This window comes from Saimiri boliviensis, chromosome 15, assembly GCF_048565385.1.
Source record: "Saimiri boliviensis isolate mSaiBol1 chromosome 15, mSaiBol1.pri, whole genome shotgun sequence".
Lineage (NCBI taxonomy): Eukaryota > Metazoa > Chordata > Mammalia > Primates > Cebidae > Saimiri > Saimiri boliviensis.
Genome location: NC_133463.1, coordinates 80,892,748 through 80,910,247, shown reverse-complemented (window position 1 = coordinate 80,910,247; position 17,500 = coordinate 80,892,748). Strand labels below are relative to the sequence as shown.

The 17,500-nt window shown below is 38.3% G+C and overlaps 1 protein-coding gene across 3 annotated transcripts in view; it reads left to right on the top strand.

Moving 5' to 3' along the window:
• The window catches only part of DNAAF11 (dynein axonemal assembly factor 11), a 103,062-nt gene that overhangs the window by 45,372 nt on the left and 40,190 nt on the right, over positions 1-17,500 (top strand). For 2 of the 3 annotated variants that reach the window (XR_012514186.1, XM_074387146.1), the window contains exons 8-10: positions 2,867-2,926; positions 6,562-6,631; positions 7,969-8,068. Coding sequence is in view for 2 of the 3 variants with exons in the window: in XM_074387146.1 (XP_074243247.1) it covers positions 2,867-2,926; positions 6,562-6,631; positions 7,969-8,068 (230 nt within the window). In the remaining variant the exon portion in view is untranslated. The remainder of the gene's footprint in view (positions 1-2,866; positions 2,927-6,561; positions 6,632-7,968; positions 8,069-17,500) is intronic. The other variant, XM_074387147.1, reaches the window with a different exon arrangement.

Below are 17,500 nucleotides of genomic sequence, written 5' to 3'. Positions count from 1 at the left end.
TAAAAAAATAGCAGGCATGGTGGCACATGCCTATAATCCCAGCTAGTTGGGAGGCTAGGGCACAAGAATCGCTTGAACCCAGGAGGCGGAGGTTGCAGTGAGCCGAGATCACGTCACCGCACTCCAGCCTGGGTGACAGAGTGAGACCCTCTCTCAAGAAAAAAGAAAAAGAAATCAGTCATTGGCATATGTCGTCAGCTCTCTTGCTTTTTCTCTTTCCATCATCTTCACCTTACAAAACTCCAACCCCATTTAAATCTAGCACAATACCCACTCTTGAGCTGGTCCTCCTAGATGGCTGGAGGAGACCATTCACCTCTACTTGCTGGTCTTACCTTAAATTCATAACCACAGATCTCAAATGGACTCTACCAATATTCCTGTATTTTCCTGGGTCGTCCATTCTCCACTCTCCTGCAGGCTGCTCTCATACCTTCTCTTTCCTTGCTTCCAACATCATCTGACATTTCCATAGTTTTAACTGAGGACCTTGTTTCCTATTTCATTGAGAAAAATAGCAATCAGGAGGTTTCTTTTCCTCCCCATATCCAATTTACAGTGTTTCTGGACCTGTCCCATGTACTCCCCTCTCTTCTGCTGCTGTTAGTGAACTTCCCATCAGAAATCAGTCTCTGTAAGCACTGTGACTACATCCCCTCTTATTATCACAGACTTGGTTGCTCAGTTATCCTGGGTCTTCTGCACTATTTCTCTCCACTCTGCTAGATCAATCTCACCCATGTGCAAACAAATTGTAACAATCTCTTGTTTTAAAGGAAATGAAAGCAACAACCTCCCTTCCCCTGGTTTCCTTTCCAGCCACAGCACTTTTCTCTGCCCCTGTATTTAGTGAAATTGTCTGTGCTTGGTCTCCAGTTTCTAACTTCACATTCCTTCTTGAAACCACTTCTGTGTATTCCATCACTTCCTTAGCCATGTTATTTCCACATTCAGTGTTCAATTCTTAGTCTTTGTCTTACTGGACAAAGCAGATTTGGATGACGTTGTTCAGCACCATCCTTCTTAAAGCAATTTCTTTCCTTTGCTTCTGATTTTTCTTCTACCGTACTGACCGCTCATTTTCCGAAACTTTGATGGATCCTTTCCGTTTTGTTTTTTCGATGCTGCGTAGCAAACTCCTCAGCTGTCTTCTCTTTTCGCATTCATTCTTCAGGGTTCTCACCAAATCCCATGGCTGTAAACACTCTCTTTACGATGCTCCTAACCAGATCCAACCTCTTCTCCGAGCTCAAGATATGTGTATTCAGTTAGCTGTTTGACATCACTGGGTGGATGTAAGAGAGTCATCACACACTTACTAGGGCTAAAAAATAACCCCTGATTTCCAGCCTCCCTACCACTCTCCAGCATAGCGTGCTGTGTCCCTGTGTTCTCCATCTCAGTAACACACGTTCACCCCTTGGTTAAGACCAGAAACCTTGGATTCTCCCTTGATTCTTCTTTTCTCATTTTATCAGTGAGCCCTATGAACTCTTCCTTTGATATTGTCAAAATCCAGCCATATCTCACTGACCCCACCACCACCACTAGCCAACACTGCCTTTGGCTCGGACAGTTGTAATTGCTTGTTAAGCAGTCCCCATGGTTCAATTGTTGGCCTCCTACATTCTGTTTTGCTCAGCCGAATAAAAAAGCAAAAAGGGAAGAAAGGATACATGCTCCTTTTCTTAAGGGACACTCTTAGAAAGTGCCATACACACCTTTCCCTTGCATGACCTCACCTACCTGCAAGGGAGGCCAGAGAATACAACCTTTCCTATACATAGCCATGCACCTAGTTAAACATGGTTCCTGTTACGAGGAATAAAGGGGAAGCAGATAGCAACAAAAGAGCAATCTCTGCCGTAGGAAACTTCTCTGAAATTACTTTGCAAGTAATAAGCAATTGAGGCAGAACAGGAGCACACAAAAGGTCCCTGAGATGAGGTTCTATAAATGCAGGGGTCATTTGAGACCCTGAAGAAATCCCACAGGCCTGCGCTATTGAAAGCGATGAGACCGTGCCTGCCACAAGCAGCAATGCTGCTAACAGTCAAATCTATGGCGAACTTTACATTTTCCTAAACAATTTAGCTTATGTTCTTTAATATCGTTGAGTCATATATTTTATAGAGTAATACAGTAAGTGTAATGCTCAGAAGAAAATTGACCAGACAATTCTGATAGTGTGTTGACAGTATGGAAGCTAAACCGAGGACTCTGCCTCAGGGAACAGTTGAATGATGGCGAGCTTTGAAATCCTGCCTAGCCAGGCTCATGCAGACAAAGTGCAAAGGCATTTGTTATAATTCAGCTATGCCAGTCTCTGAACCTCTGTTTGTTTATCTGTAAAACAGAAGTAATAGATGATGGGCGGTCTCCCAGGCTTTTTCAGGGCATTGGAAAGGTCGGTAGTGAAGGAAGAAAAAAGATGGCAGGAAAGAAGGAGGGCAAGACTCTTTAAAACTTAAAAAATAGAATGCTGGATAAAGGGGAGGCAAAAGCAGCTTTAGTTTTCCATAAATAATTCCATTGTTTCAGTTTGCTTCTGGCAAACTCACAGGAAAAGGGAAAGAAAACTTTAGCCACCAGATGTCTCTGTCTCTGCACCAAAGCTAATTTTTCATGTGTAATTTACCTTCAGATTCTCAAATTTAAACACTGTAAACACAAATAATTTATTAATATGTTGTAGGTCTCTCTGAAATTTTAAAATTATCATTGGTATTTGATTTTCCAACCACCAAATAAGTTGTCATTGGATATTATTATATAATTATTATCTAATTTGCTTCTGATTTTGTGATGGGAATATTTATACAGTATCCTAAAGACATCTTTCCCCCACCCAATTTATTATTCTTAGAATTGACTTCTCTTTGAACGATAATGAAAAGCAGATCATCCTGGACCTTGCTGTCTATAGGTAAAAACATTTTAAATGTATTTATTGTATGGCGTTTCTGTCTGTTTGCATTATCAGTAGCAATTTTTGAGTTTTTTGAAATAGAATTGAGTTAGCTCTATAGTTAAATGAAGCTTATTTGTAAAGACAGAGAAGTTAATATAATTTTTAAAAGCATGAAAATGAAAGGAAAGGTAAAGAAAGCCACAGTTTTATGACTATAAACTCAGGAATACCTAAGGCAGAGTTTAAATAATTATCAGACCTGTGCTGTTTTCTGATGCTGATACTAGAAGGACCCCACTCTGCTCTCTGCTGCCATAGTCCTCGGTTTTTGTCTAAAATGCCTTGCTATAGTAATAGGTATCAGGTGGTCGACTCTCCTCTCTCTGTCCCATCTTAGTGGCCTGGAGGGAACACCTAGCAGCCTCTGTCACCAGTGGATCCTTCCCTGTGGCGCTCTCACATCCTGCCTGTTTTCTCATCTGTGGGCAGGAGTGGCACAGATCTGCCTGCCTTCATCACTACACCCAAAGTATTATGCCTCTCTCCTCCCTAAAACTCCATGACTTTGACACTTAAACCCTCAGCCTATATCACCTTCTGCCCCTTTTGTGGAAGCATCTAAAGGCATCAGGTCATTCTGCCTCATTCCCTGAAGATTTTAGGCACTGGTTCACTGTGCTGATACATCCTTCTGATGATCTCAGTGTGCCCTGGCATCATCTCAGAGGCTGCTTGCCTGTGCTTCCCTCTGCCTGTATTGTCCTTTGTGTCCTTGTGACTTGCTGCCTTGTGTCCTTCAGGCCTCTGTTCAGATGTCATCTAACCTCATTAGAGGGGCTTCTCTGCCCCACCATCTAACATAAAGCAATACCTACCCCTGCCCAGCACTTTCTTCCACTCTTCCTGCTTTTTGGTTTCCTGCTGACAAAGTGTAAATTTACTTGTATTAAAATTTGTGGTTAGAGCAGGAAACTTGTTTTGTTTGTTCTTTCATCTCTATGTCTCCACACCTAAAATGATACCTGGCACCTGTTAGTTGCTCAATAAATACAAGAATGAATGAATGAATGAATGAATGAATGAATACTGATAATGGAGTATAACATTTACATGTGTGAATGAATGGATGAATGTTTACATTCATGAATTATAATAAGTGGCTTTCTCTTTTTAATGGCTTTCAATGTGCCCCTGTTTATTTAATCTCTCACTAACCCTGGGAGGTAGGAGGGATTATTACCCAAGAGGGAGTAAATTTTCCAAGAATGAGTCTTGTCAAAGTGAACAGGGATAGAAGGAGCGCGATCATCAACCCTCAGTACTTCAACCAACTTTGCTGATTTGATGGTGATAAAATACACAACTTAAAATCTATCATTTTAACTATTTCAAAATATACACCACCGTGGTAATTAATAAATTCACAATATTGTACAACCATTACCATTGTCTAGTTTCAGAAAATGTTTATCACCCCAAAAGGAAACCCCATGGCCCTTAAGCAGTCACTGCCCCTTCTCCCTCTTCATGACAACCACTAACCTGTGTTCTATCTGTATAGATTTGCCTACTTGGTATGTTTCATATTAATGGAATCAAACAACACGTGACCTTTGTAACTGGCTTCTTTCACTTACCATAATGTCTTCAAGCCTCATCCATGTAACATATGTCAGAATTTCCTTCCTTCCTTTTTATGGCCAAGCAATATTCCATTGCATTGATATACCACATTTTGTGTATCTGCTCACCAGTTGGTGGGCGTTTGGGTGGTTTCCACCTTGGCTCTTGTGAACCAGGGCTGCTCTTCATGTGGTCCCTTCCTCTCCGCACCGAGCTGTCTCTGATCAGCTGTGTGCCTTTCCACACCTCCTGTCAATTCTGCCTGCTTGCTGCCAGGTCATCTGCCTTTACAAAGCTTCCGGCTCGTCTCTAGCTAGCTTCATATCCTCTGCTCCTCCAGCTTCCAAAGCTGCCATTTCTACTGTTTTGCAGACAAATCACTGTTTCATGCTTGTAAGTTCTTTCCATTTTTAGGCCCTGTGTCTGGAGTTTAATGAATGTATGACCCTTCTTTTTCAGCTGTTGGCTGCTTCCTATTCAGTCCTCAAATGAAACATTCCTCATTCCCATGCATGTGCATTTTAAGGGGTGGTAGTATTTCTCCTGTCTATGTAGTAAAACTCTTTCATTTCCATGATTCTGTCTAAATGAATTATGCTATAATTCCTGGTTATCTTTATGGGCACATGGGCGTATACTTGAAAGTTAAATTCATTCACTCACATCTGCTTCCTGCCTTTATTCAACAAGAATCTATAGAATACCTACTATGTGCCAGGCGTGGGGAACTATAACTGGTACGTTCTAAATACAGTCATGATCTTCTATCACTTAGAGCCCAGTGGGGGAGGAGGACAGACAATCAGCAGGCATCTAATGAGTTAAAAGGAAGAAGGATGCTGTCAAGGAAAGGGACAGTGTTCAGGGATGAGAATAATGCTGTGTGGGAGTGGTCAGGGAAAGGGGGTGACATGAGCAATGACAATTGGAGGATGAGAAGTAGCTTTTTCTGCAAAAAACTGTCAGAAGATTATTTCTGGCAGAGAAAGGCCTTATAGGTAAAGACAGATGAATATTTTAAGGGTCCAAGCATGGAAAATAATATATTATTCATTAAAGCATACATATCACATGTGAAGTTGTAGAAATTGTTTTTAAATGGCATATAATAATACATTTTTAACACTAGCTATGTATTGGGTACTATGCATTTTCCTTCCTAGCAATCTTAGGGCTAGGTGCTAGTAGTATTCCCATTTTACAGAAGAGGAAACCGAGGCCTAGAGAGGTTAAAGAATGTGGTCCCAGATAATAAAGCAGGAAGGGGAGGAGCCAGTTCCCCACAAGCCTGTGTGACTTCAAACCTATGTCTGTAACCCCTGTATTAGCTTACCTGCCTTAGCATTTGTGATTTTTAAAAGAGTTCTGTGTTTTCTAATGTTCACAATGAGTATTTTGAAATATATGAACATAATTATTTGGCTAAGCTTCTGATTTTAATGAGTGATGTGAAATCTAAATCTTTTATTTGCTCATGAGTGGAAGAGAATAATTGCCACCTGATCTTGGGGTCACTGCCATAAATGAAAGGGTTTGCTTGTTCAGCAGGATGTGCCTTTGCCGGGAGAAGCAAGCAGTTTTCCAGGAGAGATAGTATGAGGGCAGCTGCAGAACAGCTGCAGGAGATCCAGAGCCACCAGGGAAGCAGGAGCTGGTGGTTGCAGGCCTCAAGCAGAGTAGAATCAGCATTCCTGGCTATTCAAGTCTTAGGGGCTTAAAATAAAATATTCATGAAAGAGCATGGCAAGCTGTTTTTTGCAAACCTCTGGTGTTTCAGACCTCGGATATTTTTGGGTTAGGGGCAATCAATGCCAAGTGTACTTGTGGGTCTAAAAATGAAATTGCTGATATGTTGAATTTCCTTTGGTCTGGGGATTAATTTAAGGCTAATTTGTAAAGACCTGGTTAGCACAGATATTTTAAATGCCCTTCATTTAAAATGGTTCTATAAATGTGAATTTGTATTTACACTTCTTCAAACTTGATATTTTTTAAAATTGTAAGATTTTGTGTGTTTAATTTTGAAGATATATGGATACCTCCTTAATTGACGTTGATGTGCAACCAACTTACGTGCGTGTAATGATCAAAGGAAAGGTAAGTAGAACCCTGTAGGCTATTACAATTTCAAAGGCTAAGCTTTGAACTAAGCTGTGGTGCCTCAATTTTTTTTAAGTATTATTAAAATAGAAAAAGGGGCCAGTCGCAGTGTCTCATGCTTGTAATCCCAGCACTTTGGGAGGCCAAGGCAGGTGGATCACCTGAGGTCAGGAGCTCAAGACCAGTTTGGCCAACATGTGAAACCCCATCTCTACTAAAAATACAAAATTAGGCCAGGCGCAGTGGCTCAAGCCTGTAATCCCAGCACTTTGGGAGGGCGAGGCGGGTGGATCACGAGGTCAAGAGATAGAGACCATCCTGGTCAACATGGTGAAACCCTATCTCTACTAAAAATACAAAAAATTAGCTGGGCATGGTGGTATGTGCCTGTAATCCCAGCTACTCAGGAGGCTGAGGCAGGAGAATTGCCTGAACCTGGGAGGCAGAGGTTGCGGTGAGCCAAGATCGTGCCATTGCACTCCAGCCTGGGTAACAAGAGTGGAACTCTGTCTCAAAAAAAAAAAAAAAAATACAAAATTAGCAGACATGGTGGTTTATGCCTGTAATCCCAGCTCCTCCGGAGACTAAAGCAGGAGAATCCCTTGAACCTGGAAGGCGGAGGTTGCAGTGTGTCAAGATCACCCATTGCACTCCAGTCTGGGCTACTAGAGTGAGACTCTGTCTCAAAAACAAACAAACAAACAAACAAACAAACAAACAAAAATAGAAAAAGGGAAACTAAATAGACTGCTACTTTTTAGCACATGGTTTTATATCATGGGAGTGGTATATGGTGGGAATGGCTACTGACAATATGTAGTTGAATATCATTAATATTTTAAATCTGTGGTTTTGTGGTATACTTTTTCAAAGCTGATAATATAATCACATGTGTGGGAGCCCATGCATGAAATTAAATAGTACACCCGTTCTAAGTTGTCAATGATTTCATTCATAACAACTATAATTTTATTATTTCTAAAATACCATATTTTACTAATTTAGAACATTCATATGGGCTTGAAGATTAACTTGAAGATTTTTTAATGGAAATATGTTTGCATTTTGACAATGTTTTCTCTATAAATTACTTTTTAGCCATAAATAAACCCATGAACGTTTCACTGTTTGTGACTGATAACTGTTCTTAGACTATTTGTTAAAATAGGTAAAATAGTTCGTGCATAGCAAGCATAGCTTATATGTATTTTTATTAAGTTTAAGCATGTTTCTTAATTGAATGGTGTACCTTGAATTTGTAATGAAAATACCCCTTGTAGTAAGCATCTCATGTAATGTCCTTGCTCTCAATGATACTTTCTACTTATTTTCAGCCATTTCAGCTTGTCCTTCCTGCAGAAGTGAAACCTGATAGCAGCTCTGCTAAAAGATCTCAGACAACAGGTCATTTGGTCATCTGCATGCCCAAGGTAGGTCATGTCATTGGGGTCAATTTCAAGTCTGGATATGATGGTTCCTGAAGGCTCTTGACTTGTCAGGACTAATGATGACTTCTGATTAAAGTACATTTTAGTTGGGAGAACCAGGAAATCTCACACTAGCTGAGGTAGGAGAACAAAGGTGTGTGAGAACAAAGAACTCAGACTGGGGTATGTTTCGGGCCTCAAGTGATTTATCCTTTCCTGAAAGAACTTAAGGAAATTAAACATAAATATTAATTTGTCTGTAGAAAGATAGTTCATTTAAATCATAAATAAATAAATAAAAACCATAAAATGGTTCATTTAAATCACAAATAAATGGTTCATTTCTTGTAACAAGATAGGAGAAGGTAGAGGGCAGGGAGGCCAGGCACATAGGGTCGAGATCTTTCTGATATGTCAGTTCTGTCCTCAGACTGGTTTTTTTCCATGAGATGTGCACTAGCAGTGACTTGGGCAGCAACTGTTCTTGTTCCTACCTCACTTGAGATAAAAAAGACAGAGGATCAGAGAAAGAAACACAGAGAATCTCTCTCATCACAATGAAACAGAAGTTCCTCTGGACTGATTAGGTCAGTTTAGCTAAAGAACCCACCAAGTCTTGATTAGCATAATCCTGAAGCATTAAAACCAATCTCTGGCCAAAAATGTGGTAGTGTAATCAGACTCCCCTGGATTCAACATCCATAGATTCAACCAACCATGAATCAAAAATATTCAGGAAAAAAAATGTGTCTGTACTGAACATATACAGGCTTTTTTTCTTGTCATGATTCCCGAGACAATACAGTGTAATAACTACTTACATTTACATTGTATCAGTTATTGAAATTAATCTGGAGATGATTTAAAATGTACAGATGTGTGTGGGTTATATACAAATACTATGTCATTTTTAACTGGGGACTTGAGCATTTTAAGATCTTGGTGTTCAAGGGATGTCCTGGAACCAGATCCCCACAGACACCAAGAAGTATTTTGATTGGTTTCTATTAATCATACCTCATTCTATAAGATAGGGGTAGGGTCAGCTTTGCCCAAGACACTGAGATTTCAAAGGGGAAGAGTAGACAAACCAGTCAAAATTGGATTCTGCTGGTGAGGAAAAAGAGGAGAATGGGGGAGTGTCAGCTATGAAGAGTATAAACTTGATTAACCAAAAAGATTTCTATAATAATTTAATAATCCTGCATTTTCCTGTAGCCAATTTCCAACAGATTCATTATAGGTAATCAATTATGTATTTGTACTCGGAGGCAATAAAATAGCAAATACAATTTGTTGTCAAGTAATAAAATAACAAACACAGCTGTAAGAATTGTATTGTCTTTGATGACTACAACAAATTAAAGAAATAATTCTATAGTAACCAGAATATTCTGTAGGGAAATCCAAGAGATAAATTAATTACTTCAGCACTTCGATATAGACTTTGTATAACACTGTGATTAGCAGCCTATTGTTTTTGTATGTGTGTGTGAAACTTCTGAAAGTCGAAAAGCCAAAAAATTAAATAGAGACTGCTAATTCCTAATGGGAAATCAAGACAGATGATTTGTGTATCCTTTGCAAAATCCTAGGCAATTGATGAAAAAAACTCTACTGCACTGTTTATGAGTCTAAAACAACTGAAGCATTCCATTTCCCTTTTTTCTTTTTCTTTTTTATCTGTCTAAATTTTTCACATGAAAATAATAATAAATGGCTTATTGAAGAAAAAGCATTTTAGAAGTGCTTGGTTGAAGATGAAATAATTTGTATATGTAACAACTAGGAATAGTTATATTTTCCTCATTAATAAATTATGAATAATATTTTTCCTTGAGGTATATATTTTTTAAGATTTTCGACTACTATGTTAAAGTCATATTGATGTGTAAGTTCATCATCTCCTAACATTATTCCTTTTAAAAGGTAGATAGTAGAAACAAACTTTGGGGAATAATTTCTTGCTCAAAATTGGTCATCTTTTTCATCATGAGTAGTTATTTGCAAGGACTATAAAGCTCAAACAATAACAGATCTTAAAAACCACCCAAAAGTTTTGAAAAGTCTAATTTCATTTATACTTAATATTAAAAAATGTATATTTATGAAAATTAACATCTTTCTAATTACTATTGATGGAAACATTTTAAATACCAAAGTTTAATCCACTGAGCAATTCTATATTAGTCTAGATTTATGAGCTTACTGTGGAATTATGTGAGTCTGACTTGCATTATAATAAGTGAAGGTAATTCTTAGAGTTATAAAACATATTGTAAGAATCAACCTTTGTCCATTATCAGACAAATTGATAGAGAAACTGTGATATGTGTGTGTGTGTCACCATTTAATATAAGAAAATATCATTCAGCCATAAAGAGAATGAGATTTTGCCGTTTGCCACAACATGAATGAACCTGGGTGACATTAATGCCAAGTGAATTAAGCTAGACACAGAAAGAGAAATATTGCATGATGTCATTCATATATGGAATATTAAAAATAAATTCAAATATACAGAGAAAACAAAACAGTGGTTAGCAGGGATGAGAGGGGTGGTGGATGGAGGAAGTAAATAAGGAAATCAGAGGCACAAAGTAGCAAGTATGGTGGGTGAACAGGTCTAGAGATGGAATGCACAAGATGAGGATTATGGGTAATAAAATTATACTGTATTTGGGATTCATACTAAATAAGTTTACCTACTCTTGCCACAGAAAGAGAAAATGAGCAACTCTGAGAGATGATGGTTATTTTAATTTACTTCAGTATAGTAGCCTTTTTATTACTATGTATGTATATTCCATAACATCATATTGTATACCATAAATATACACAATAACATTCTTTAAAAAAATATTCACAATCTGTGCATCTGACAAAGGGCTAATATCCAGAATCTACAAATAATTCAAACAAATTAGCAAGAAAAAAAATCCCATAAAAAAGTGGGCTGAGGACATGAATAGACACTTCTCAAAAGAAAATATACAAATGGCCAACAAACATATGAAAAAGTGCTCAACATCACTAATGATCAAGGACATGCAAATTAAAACCATGGTGCGATACCACCTTATTCCTGCAAGAATGGCCATTATCAAAAATTAAAAAAAAAAAAAAGCCATTGGTGTGGATGCTGTGAAAAAGAACAAGAACACTTCTTCACTGCTGGTAGGAATGTAAACGTGTACAACTACTATGGAAAACAGTGTGGAGATTCCTCAGTGAACTAAAAGTAGAACTACCATTTGATCGAGCAATCCCACTACTGGGTATCTACCCAGAGAAAAAGAAATTATACAAAAATACACCTGCACACACATTTATAGTAGCACAATTAAAAATTGCAAAAATATGTAACCAGCTCAAATGCCCATCAATCAATGAGTGTACAAACTGCATACACACACACACACACACACACACACAAACACACACGTGTCTATATGAATACTACTAAACCATAAAAAGGAATGAATTGAATTAATGACATTTGCAGCAACCTGGATGGGATTGGAGATTATTATTCTAAGTGAATTAACTCAGGGAAGGAAAACTAAACATCGTATATTCTCACTCATAAGTGGGAGCTAAGCTATGAGGATGCAAAGGCATAAGAAGGATACAGTGGACTCCGGGGGCTCAGAGGGAAAGGGTGGGAAGGGGATGAGGATTAAAATATTACAAATCAGGTTTAGTGTATATTGTTTGGGTGATGGGTGTACCAACATTTCACAAATCACCACTAAAGAACTTACTCATGTAACCAAATACCATCTTTTCCCCCAAAAACCTATGGAATTAAAAAATTAAAACACATGACATAAAAATTACCAACTTAAAGCCGGGCGCGGTGGCTCAAGCCTGTAATCCCAGCACTTTGGGAGGCCGAGGCGGGTGGATCACGAGGTCGAGAGATCGAGACCATCCTGGTCAACATGGTGAAACCCCGTCTCTACTAAAAATACAAAAAATTAGCTGGGCATGGTGGCACGTGCCTGTAATCCCAGCTACTCAGGAGGCTGAGGCAGGAGAATTGCCTGAACTCAGGAGGCGGAGGTTACGGTGAGCCGAGATCGCACCATTGCACTCCAGCCTGGGTAACGAGAGCGAAACTCCGTCTCAAAAAAAAAAAAAAAAAATTAAAGAACTTTGTATAATTAGAATGCCTTTGGCTTCAAGTAACAGAAACTCCTTACTCAAAGTGGTTTAAATGATAAAGAAAAATATATTACTTCACCTAAAAAAAAAAAAAGAATCGCATAGACACGTACAATTTCAATTCATTCACAGCATATCATCGTCAACATGTTAAGTGATATTTAATACTTCTAGAATAGTCTTTAGTAGTTTTTAATAGTTGGATACTCTAAATCAATGTTTATTATTAGAATTGATGTTTAGTAGTTCCCTCTTGTGTCAGCATTTGTAAAGAATATTGTGAAGGACTGACCTAGTTTTGCCTATGCATGAATGATTATATCATGTTAGTTCAATGATCTTTGTATAAATTTTCTAGGGACACAACATTTGTCATTAAATCCACAAGTCTCTATGATATTTCGTATTAGATACTTTATTCAGCATTTTTTCATGATGACAAATTAATATTTTTCTCTTTTCTTATTCCTAAATGAGGCTGGATCTATATACTCTGGATATTGACAAATAGGCCAGTTTCATCAGTTTGTCTTTTCCCTGTCATGTAGCTCATGGCTATATTTTTGTTGCTGCCATGACAGTGGATGTTCCCAGCTCAGCCCCTTGTTCCAGAAGGTTTCACTCTGTGCTAGCTCTGCAGTCCTAGGTGCTTCCTAACACTCACCGCTGAGTCGGTGGCATACTACAGACTGCCATAACACACAAATATCACAGTCCCTAATATACAACCAGGACTCTTGTCCCCATTTGCTATCTTTATATCTTACCTTGTAGGTTATCACATTTCCCAGAAAGCCAGCTGTCACTGTACTTCCTCTACCATTTAACAGGGGTGACTGTCTAGGCTAGAAGTGGCAAGTAAGGTAGGAGAAGAGGTACTCCTGCCATCTCATAAAGATAGCATCCAGCAATGGGGAGTGATAAAAATGGTACACCTGCACAGAGCACTTAACCAGGAATGGAGCCTGCAGGACTGGAAGTTGCTCTGGATGAGTCAGCAAGTGAATGGTGAGTGAATGGGAAGGTCTAGGATGACTATACATAATTGTGGCTTTATAAACATGTATCCTTAGGCTACAGTAAATTTGTTTTTTAAAAGATTTCTTTCTTCAACAATAAATTAGCTTACTGTAACATTTTTGCTTCATAAGCTTTGTAGTTTATTTCTACATTTTGACTCTAATAATAACACTAGCTTAAAACACAAACACATTATATAGCTATACAAAAATATTTTCATTCTTTGTACCCATATTCTGTATGCTTTTTTCTGTTTCTAAAAGTTTTTGGCAAGATGCAATGGCTCATGCCTGTGATCCCAGTACTTTGGAAGGTTGAAGCAGGAGCCCAGGAGCTTGAGACCAGCCTGGACAATATAGTGAAACTAAATTTCCACAAAAAATTTAAAGATTAGCCAGAAACTGTGACTCATGCCTGTAGTCCCAGCTACTCAGGAGGCTGAGGCAGAAGACTGGCTTGAGCCTGGGAGGTAGAGGCTACATGAACGTAAAAGATCTAGAGGCTACATCAAGGCTGTACTGATTGCCCCACTGCACTCCAGCCTGGGTGACAGAGCAAGACCCTGTCTCGAAATATAAAAATTGCTTTAATATTTTATTTGTTTTTCTTTTTAAAAATGTTGTTAAAGAGTTAAACACACACATTAGCGTAGGCCCACACAGGGTGAGGATCATCAGTATCACTGTCTTCTGCTTCCACATCTTGTCCCACGGGAAGGTCTTCAGGGACAACCTTTTTAAAAACATATATATATATATATATATATAAAGTAGAGGGAGTACACTCTAAAATGATAAGAAGTATAGCACAATTAAACATATAAACCGGTAACGTCGTTTATCATCACTCTCAAGTATTATGTACTGCACATAATTGTGTATGCTGTACTTTTACACAACTGGCAGTGCAGTAGATTTGTGTCCACCAGCATCATTACAAACACGCAGGTAATTCATTGTTCTACCACATTAAAATAGTTACACTGTCACTAGGCAGTAGGAATTTTTCACATCCTTTATACTATTAATGGGACCGCCATTGTATATGTGGTCCATTGTCACCATTCTATATGTAGTCCAGTGTCACCATTGTATATGTGGTCCATTGTCACTGGAAATGTCATTATGTGACACATGACTGTATATGCAAATCAGACCAAGTCACTCTTCCCATTTTATTCAGAATTAAAGTGAGAGTCCCCAGATAACTTGTCCCTCCAACCCCGTTATCTCCCTGGCGTCATCTTCTACCACTTCCTTCCTAGTCATTCCTGCCACATTGGCTTCCTTGCTGTTTCACAGACAGGACAAGCGTCTTTCTACTTCAGGACCAAGCCTTGCACTTGCTGCTCGTTCTGCTGGAACGTCCTTCCCCAGATGTCCTCACCACTTGTCCTCTGATTTCTTTCAGGCTGCTGCTCAAGTGTCATTATATTACTGAGGCCCTTCCTGATATCCATATTTACAAAACACCTCCTCCCAATCTCAGCAATCTGTATCCCCTGTTCCTTCTGTATTCAAATCTCCTGTTTTTGCTGTACAATCTAAATATTTAATTGCTTATTTCTTTTTCTTTTTCCCCCAACAAGAATTTAAGCTTCATGAGAACAGGGAGTGTTACTTGTTCTTGTCAATGGCACCTAGAACAGAGCCTGGCAAAGAGTATATCTTCAGTAAATTTTTGTTGAATGAGTGAATATCTTAAATGCACCTTTAAAATATATTTTAATATATAGAACATGCATCTCCCCTAAACTACTCTCCCTCCCAACTATTTCCTGATTATTTTTCCATATGTATTATTCCAGGTTAACTTTAAAATGAGTTTCTCAAATTCCACCTCTGAAAAGGCCACTGAAATGTTTATTGCCATGAATTTAAAGGCAGTGGGAAGAAGTTATTAAGGGAATGGGCTCTGGAGCCAGAGAACCTGAATTAAATTCTAATATTTCACTTGGCAACTGTGTGACCTTGGCAAATTATTCATCTCTCTATGCCTCAGATTCCTTATTCATAAAATGATATCAGTAGTAATTCAAGCCTTCAAAGGTTGTTTTGAGGATTATGCAAATAAATATAAGTACCTAGGACAGTGCTTGGGACGTAAAACATACTACATCAATGTTTACTGTTAATTAATATTCATTGCTGGTAATGCATATTATTAAATAATATCAATTGCTACTGCTAACATTTATAATTATTGAGACTGCATTGAATTCATAGACTATAATAGGAATGAATTGATATATTTACATGATCAAAATTGGATATTCAATAATGTGTTTCTCCATTATTACTCTTATTTTATGTCCATTAGGAGGTTTTCTTTTTTGGTAGTTTTCTCTGTATAGTTGCTACACATGTCCTAAGTTTATTTATAGATATTATATGTATGATTTTAGTTTCTATTTTGGGTGGAGTTATTTCCCCATCACATTTATAGGAGTTTATTATTGGCCTTAATCCAATTTTTTAAAAGTGTAATCAGACTATGTTCTATGTACATAGTCTTTTCATTATCATCCTGAGGATATCTAGCATGTGATTTTACCACAGTCCCACCTAAAATGTAACTGGAATTTTGCATGCACTGAGAGGCTTGTTCACTTGCATCAAGTCATTAAATTAAACTGCCATCTCAATTCTCAAATGACAAGTTACAGGAGCACTCCAAGAATATGCTTCATGATTTCCTTTGGGTGTTTCTTCAGAATAATTAACTGAGATTAAGAAAGTTGCCATGTGAACTGAACAGCAAAATATATTTATCACTTCAGTTGGTGAATATCTTGCTTAATTCTGTTAATACTGAGCACAAGAGGTGAAGGTCACATATTAAGGTCAGTAATACAGACCATACTTCTTAAAAACGTAATCTCAAACCAACCTCCTCATTAGTTGCACAGAGTTCACAGCACTCTTTCCCTGCTCAAATATACTTGTGATATATGCAACATAAATGCACTTTTATTCTCTGATTTTCAAGTGGGTCTGTAGTGTTACCTGGGCATCTTGCTAGATTTTTCTGTTTCATCTATACTTCTGCTCTTTTATTTCTCATTTTCAGCTCACTCATAAAAACTGAAGCTCATTCCTAAAACTTCCAACTGAAAAAAGTGGAAGTCTCAAAAGATAATTTCCACAATCTTCAACATGATGGCTACCAACCTGCCTGGATTTCTATTCCCTTGCTCAACCTGGCCTTCCTTCCTTCCTAATTCTATGAATGAACTGTCTGTGATGTATGCAATCCCTGTAGATGTGTATTGGATCCTATTTCCACTTGCCTTTAAAAGACCCCCCATCCCACCCACCTTTGACAGTTCTCTGCTCTCTATACTTTTTCTTTGAATTTCACCTCTCTGGATCTTACATTTAAAAACATTCTGAAATGTCTCCCCTCTTAAAAATCAAAGACAGAGAAAAATAAAAGCATTCCTCTCTATTTACTGCCCTGGTCCACTTTATTGGAAATCTTTTAAATAGGCATCTCTATTTGCTGTTTCAAATCTTTTCTTAATCTCTCAAACCAACTCCAATTAGTCATTATCTCTTCCCCACCCCCTCCACTAAAACATCTCTCTTTGATGTCTCCAAAAACCTCCAGATTACTCAATCTAGTGATCTTCCCTTGTCCTCCTTTTATTTAACCTTTCAGTAGGCTTTTTACCCCTTATGCACTTCCTCCATTTTTAAACCTTTGTTCACTTGGCTTTTGATACACTCTGCCACCAGATACTCCTGTCTGCTGGGGCCCTTTGCCACCAGATGCTTCATTGCTGGTTCTTTCTCATACCCAGGCTTCTGCAAGTTGGTGTGTATAATAATTCAATTCTGAGAGAGAGAGAGAGAGAGAGAGAGAGAGAGAGAGAGAGAGAGAGAGTATCAAATTAAGCATTCAATACCTAAAGGTAAACTAGATGCACATGAGGACATGACTAGGATTCAGTAGAAACCCAGTCAGTGCTTTGGAATTTGATTATGGCAGACTGTTGCTTTTCTTCCTTGTGGATAACCTTGAGGGTCTCACAGTTGCTGTAGGCATTAAATTATTAGACACAGACTGTAAAACACTGTTTTAATTTGGTGTCTTTCAGAAGCAGAGACTTTATCATAGGGATTGGAGTAGAGTAGTTTATTTGGGAAGTATGGGAATGCTGGAAGGGAAGGCAGCCAATAGAGAGTTCTTGATTGACCCAGCTCCCCTAGTAGGAAAACTCAAGGAGACAGTGCTAAACACATACCTCAGC